At 59.1% G+C, this 5,922-nt stretch overlaps 1 protein-coding gene across 1 annotated transcript; it reads right to left on the reverse strand.

Moving 5' to 3' along the window:
- Positions 1-254: 254 nt before the first annotated feature.
- On the reverse strand, positions 255-2,599 carry GPR31 (G protein-coupled receptor 31). Its single transcript, XM_042937441.1, has one exon. The coding sequence runs from the start codon at positions 2,464-2,466 to the stop codon at positions 1,525-1,527; it is 942 nt and encodes a 313-aa protein (XP_042793375.1). The 5' UTR covers positions 2,467-2,599; the 3' UTR covers positions 255-1,524.
- Between the last annotated feature and the right edge of the window lie 3,323 nt (positions 2,600-5,922).

Here is a 5,922-nt window from a genome sequence, read left to right on the forward strand (position 1 = left end):
TGTCACAGGGTGATTTGCCTGTGACAGGACTGCAGATCATCGCGTCCAGACTCAGGGACGTGGTGAAGAGACATCTGGTAATTATTATTGCGTAATCAAGTAAAGAACTGCCTGTGGAGAGCTTATCACGACGTGGGAAATGTTTACGGTAAGTGTTAGATTTTTAAAAAGCAGCACGTAGGACTGTCCGTGCAGGAAGCCGGGCACAGCGGGTCACAGCTGCGTTCCTGAAATCCCCTCCCCGGGGAGGACACAAAACCCACGAAAGTAGGGAGCATCGCTGAGAGACGGTGACCCCCCGGGGACTCTGTGAGGCAGATCTTGACATACGTCACGAGCTGGGCACAGTAAGACGAACACACTCACATGTTAAATCCGGTTCTGAGAAGGAGCCTCCCTGGTAGGACAGACCCACGACGATCTGCCATTTTCTACTGCCTGATGTCACCCGTGTCCACCTTAAGTATTACAGAGACCATGGGGTGGCCCGGGGAGAAGCGTGGGCCATCTGTCTGCGTGGGCAATGCAGGTGTGGCTCCAGGCAGGGTGACAGGTGTGGGCCTGGTTGCGAAGCCGATCCTGTGTCTAAGCATCCTGGGGAGTCTGTTTTGGGGACCGCACTACCAGGTTTGGACGGAGAGTGAGAGACAAGGCAGTTAGGGAGGAGGTTGCCACCATCATGAGCTCCAGGCTTGGGACATAATTTAGAAGTATGACATGGGACGATGCACTGTTGCAGGAGCACCAGGGCTGGGCTGGGGTGGCACCCCCTCCACCCCCCAGTGTCGGGTGGGGACCGCGGTTTGGGGTCTCCCCCTGTGCGTTTCTCCCACGAGGCATTACGTACAGTGACTTCCCAGAGCAGGGAAGCAAAGTGAATTTCAGAAGCATGTAGACATTCCGACTTGAGAAGGAAGTTCCAGAGGCAATTTCGACTTGCTTAGTAGGAACGTGTTTCTTAGGATAAACTAGGGAGCCGCGTGATCTTGGACATAAGGCACCGTCTGTGCAGACGAGGCAAGAATTTATGAAATGGAGAACCTTCCGCGCCAGGCAGAGCCCAGCACAGAGCACGGGAAGGTGCACGCCCGGAGCCTGGCCGAGCAGCCCCACGTCCCCACTTTCCCGGGTCCATTACGAGTCCGTGCAAGTGGGAAGAAAGCAGACTCGGTGCGTTCGGGGGCTGAAGCAGACAGACAGCAGGCGACTCACCGAGAGCGGGCAGCGCGGGAACCCACGAGGGCGGCTTCCCCCGGTGGGGGCCGCCCGCGGCTGTGTGTTTCCAGGCCGGCTGTGCCGTCTGCGTCGTCGTGGGCGCAAAGAGCCTCTGGCTCGCCGATCCGAGGTCCGATCGCGCACAATAGCCGCGGGAAACACGGTAGGCCGCGGATAGGAGACGTTCGCTGCGGGTGCGCCGGAGTCGGGGTCCCCACCTTTGTAGCGCAGCCCGGGCATTTCCTCGCTCCGGAGCCCCAGGAGCCGGTGGTCACGGCTCAGCCCGCGGGGGCGGGTGGCCGGCCGGCCTCAGCAGTAGGAGTCGTTGATGTCACCCGGGGCCTCGACCTCCCTCCCTCGGCCTCTGAGGGTGTTGAAGACCCTGCGGTAGGAGCGTCTGAACGCGGGGTGGGAGAAGCAGTACACCGCTGGGTTCAGCACGCTCTGCAGGTACGTGAGGCCGTTGGTCACGTCGGACACGTGCACCATCGCTCCCAGGACCCTGCAGCCGCCCACCCCTCGGGAGACGGCCACCAGGACCCGGGCCAGGAAGCTGGGCAGGAAGCAGGCCGCGAAGAGGACGACGACCACGGTCACCAGCGCCCGGGCCCTCTGCAGCCGGGGCTGCCGGTCCGGGTCTCGGAGTCGCCCCCGGAGGGTCCTGACGATCCTGGCGTTGCAGAACAGGATGAGGCCGAAGGGGAGAACGAACTGCGCCGAGAACAGGGCTTCCTGCCAGAGGGCGCTGAGGGAGAGCTCCCCCCGGGGCTCCAGGCCGGGGCACTCGGCCTCCGACACGAGCAGGCTCCGGTGGCTGAGGCCGAGCAGCAGGAGCCAGACGCAGCCCGAGACCCCCCAGGCCGCCCGCGGGGACAGCAGGTTGACCCTGAGCCGGGGGTGGACCACTCGGAAGTAGCGGTCCACGGCCACGGCCGTGAGGAAGGCGATGCCCGCCCCGCGGCTCAGCACCTGTAGGAACAGGAGGCCGCGGCAGGACGCGTGTCCCAGGGGCCACGTCTTGTGGCTCAGGTAGAAGGCGGCGTGGAAGGGCAGGCAGACGGCGAGCAGGAGGTCGGCGGCCACCAGGTTGAGCAGGTACACGGCGTAGGGCTTGTACACCTTGAGGCGGAACGCGAAGGTCCACAGCGCCACCACGTTGCCCAGCAGGCCCAGCCCGCACTCCAGCGCCAGCAGCACGGCCACGGTCGCCTCCACCGCGTTGCTGTGCCGCGAGCAGTTGGCGGCCGGCATGTCCCCCCGCTCGCGCCGCCGGGGTCCCCCGCGAGGTGGCCAAGGGCAGAGAGCCCGGGCTGCGGGCGACGCGCCTTCCTGCAGAGGGAGAGACGCGGCTTCTCCCTGCCGCGCGGGGACGGGAGTTCTGCATTTTCGCAGTAGGAAGAAACACTGAACCCGCGGCAGGATGAAGTCAAAAGCAAAGTAAAACGTGTCTGGGGAAAGGGGACCGGGGAGGGGAGGGGAAAACACCCTTTCAGTTTTGTTCTGCTTGGTTTCGCCCTAAAAAGGAGAAGCTGTGTTTCACTTCACGTCATCTGCGCGCCACTGAAGCCATGAGGCCCTCAAGAGCTGGGCGAGCACAGGTCTCCGTCGGCGGGGGCCACGGAAGGAGCCGGAAGGCCCTCGCTCCGTCAGGCTTCTCGTCTCGGCTGTCAGAGGGGGACGCCGGCGACCACAGGCTCCGTGAGCGTCGCGGTGCCTTTCGGGGAAGCTCTCCTCCTCCACGGAAGGGGCACTTCCCGAGACCCTTCTGCACGGCGCTCCGTTTCCCACACGGGCGGTCCGATCGGGTCACGGCCGTCACAGAGGAGGCTCAGCGGAGGCCCGGCCACTTCACGGCTGGCCCCTGATGCTTGTCCCCTTTCTTTGCCCGATTTGATTTTCTGCCGAGGGGCCCCCCTCCCCTCCCACTCTACCCGGATTCGGGTCCGGGCCCATGGGCCTCCACTGGCCCTGAGAGCTGCGTAACACCGATGGCTGGTCAAGACGCACAGATTTCCCCCAGAATGTCAGGGGCGTGAGCCCGGGGACAGGCACTGTGTGCCAGCGAGAAAAGAGTGTCTGCGCAAAGCGGGCGTCGATCCACAACTGTCGCATGGGTCCAATTCTCCCTCCCCATTGCGGACCACGTTTCACTTGTTCTGGGCCATTCTCGACCCTGATTCAGCTGGGGCCTGCACACTGTTGACCCTTCCACCGTCGACCCTCACTCACCTGGGTCCCGACCCTCCTTTGACCCTCATGATCTGGGTCCTGACCCACTGTCGACCCTCACTCACCTCGTTTCTGTTTAGCCTGGTTTGAGCTCTCGAGTCGAGTATCTTCAGTTCCAACTCTGGTTTCTCCGGTCGGCAGCGGTGTGGCTCAGGGGACGCAAACCAACACGGGGCCCCTTCGCCGAGGAGTGACGGTGACGGCCCCTACTTGCAGGGTCGTGACGAGCGTCTGAGACGCTGTTACAGGCAGCGCACTTCGCACCTGGGGCGTCTCGCCCGCTGGACCCGCCTGCACTGTCTCGCTCACCTGTATGTGACGCTGACTTTCAACAACTCCTTTCGCTCCCAACCAGCGCTCCGCCCCTGCACCAAACATCCGTTCTAGGCTGCCCCGATGCCTTGGCTTCTGAGACCCGACCGCAAACCTCTGGAAACATCTCCGCGATGATCATCGCTGAGATTGGCGGCCTGTTTGTGAGGTGTCGGGCGATGCTTTCATTGTCTCAGAGTTTTCCTTTCCAGCCGGCCCACCGGCCCACGCGTCCCCCACCTCTGCTTCATGCGGGTTCGCCCGCCTGTTTCCCAAGCAGGTGCATTTGGAGAGTCCCCCCCCCCACAGTCAGAACTGCCACGGCCACAGCGATGCCTTCTCACTGGGAGTGGTTCCTCAGGAGCACGGGAGGGTGTGATCCAACACGTTCCGGGGCAGTGGTGCCCACAGGCCACGTGCCTCCCCTCTACGGATGCCATCGGCACACGACGACGCCCAGGAAAGCCGGCGGCTAAGTCTTCGGGGATGGAAGCTACTTGAATGTGTTTCTCTCCACACACTGAAAACTTTGACAGACCCTAAAAGCTACCCCTTAATTGCAGATTTCAGCTTCGACCCCCAACTTGCTAAATCAGAGATAGTCTAGCTCAATAGGTAACACAAACATTAATAACTACCCATTTTCCTTTTTAGATACAGGAACTAAAAATAACCGAATTTAAACTTCTGCTTCTTCCTCTCAGTATACATTTATCTTCCTTATTTCTAAAAAACTGAATTGTTCTTTTCTTCCTGGCTTTTCAAGTTATGATATCTGAGCTTCTCCCTTAGGGATCTTGTCTCTTGAAATCGCAGTAACCTCAGGAACTCTTTCTTCAACCATTATTCTTTCTTCAATGCTCCTCCTGCTTAGGAAGCTTCTCTGTTCTCACCCGTTTTTGTGATGAATGCTTTATTTACGCACCTGTTCCTAAATTTAAATGAAAACTGAATCACGGCTTGAAATCCACACACATACCTAATGCGATTTTTCCTCTCTGGTTTTCCTTTTTTGTGTCCTTTTTGTCTCACCAGGTGGCAGACTCCGTAAAGCCTGAATGAGCACTCTGAATCAGACTTTCCCATCGCTTGCTGCGGAGTTAGCCAGCGGTGGGGTTTGGAGCGACAGGGCGGTCCCCACAAGACCACCTCCTGTCAGACCCCAACTTTAAGTCAGGGGTCTCCAAGACCACCCCGGTTTTGATAAATCTCTGGAAGGACCCGAGACCTCCCTGGACATTGTTCTGTTTTGTTCCAGAGAAAGGTCACAGATTGGGAATGCGTTGAGGGAGGGCGAGGGTGCCCGGGGCAGATTCCGGGAAAGGAGTCAGTATGAAGCTTCCTTTGTTCTCCCCGCGGTCAGGATGGGGTGGCTTTCCCAGTCCCCATGTGTGCCAACACCCGCCGGACATGGTCAACTAGGGGACCCCCCAGCCTTGACGTCCAGCGTCCTTACTGAGATTTGTGACATGGGAGCGGCTGTCCACGTGGCCCATCTCAGGCTCCCGCCCCTCTGGAGGGCCAGCTGGTGTGTGTGGCCCCGGGCCCCCACCCCTCATCACAGTGTTTCTACCCCGCTAGCCCAAGGCCCCCGTGGAAAGTTGCCTCCACCAGGCATGACCTTCCAAGGGCTCCGAGATGACCTCCCAGCAGCTGGGACCAAAGGTCACACCTCTTTTTGGACAAAGTTAAAAACTTTACTACACACTTATTTATTTAAAAAAAAAAAAAAACATTTAGAACATATTAAGTGTTGTTCCTTTTGTGCCGGGGATGCAAATACTTATAATGCTAATAATACTTCCTAACTTTAAGGACTCGTATTCCAACGGGGCAGGGAGGGGGGCAAAGAATACACCCAGACTTGTAAGGAACACATGATAAAATTAAATAATAGGTTTACAACTGGAATGGGGTGGGGGAAGTGGGGTCAGGGAAGGAGGAGAAACATTACAGTCAGCAATGCTGGGGTGAGGCTCAGGGCAGGGACCGTACAGCTGGGGAGACGGACCCACGGCTTGGGTGGGTTTGTTGTGATGATACATCTATAGCAGGGGGATTTCCAACCCCCGTCAGCGGCTGTCTGTCTGTCTATTTCGAGAAAGAGAGAGAAAGAGCAAGCATGAGAGGGAAAGGGCAGAGAGAGAGAATCCCAAGCGGGCTCCG

Source organism: Panthera leo, chromosome B2, assembly GCF_018350215.1.
Source record: "Panthera leo isolate Ple1 chromosome B2, P.leo_Ple1_pat1.1, whole genome shotgun sequence".
Classification (NCBI taxonomy): Eukaryota; Metazoa; Chordata; class Mammalia; order Carnivora; family Felidae; genus Panthera; species Panthera leo.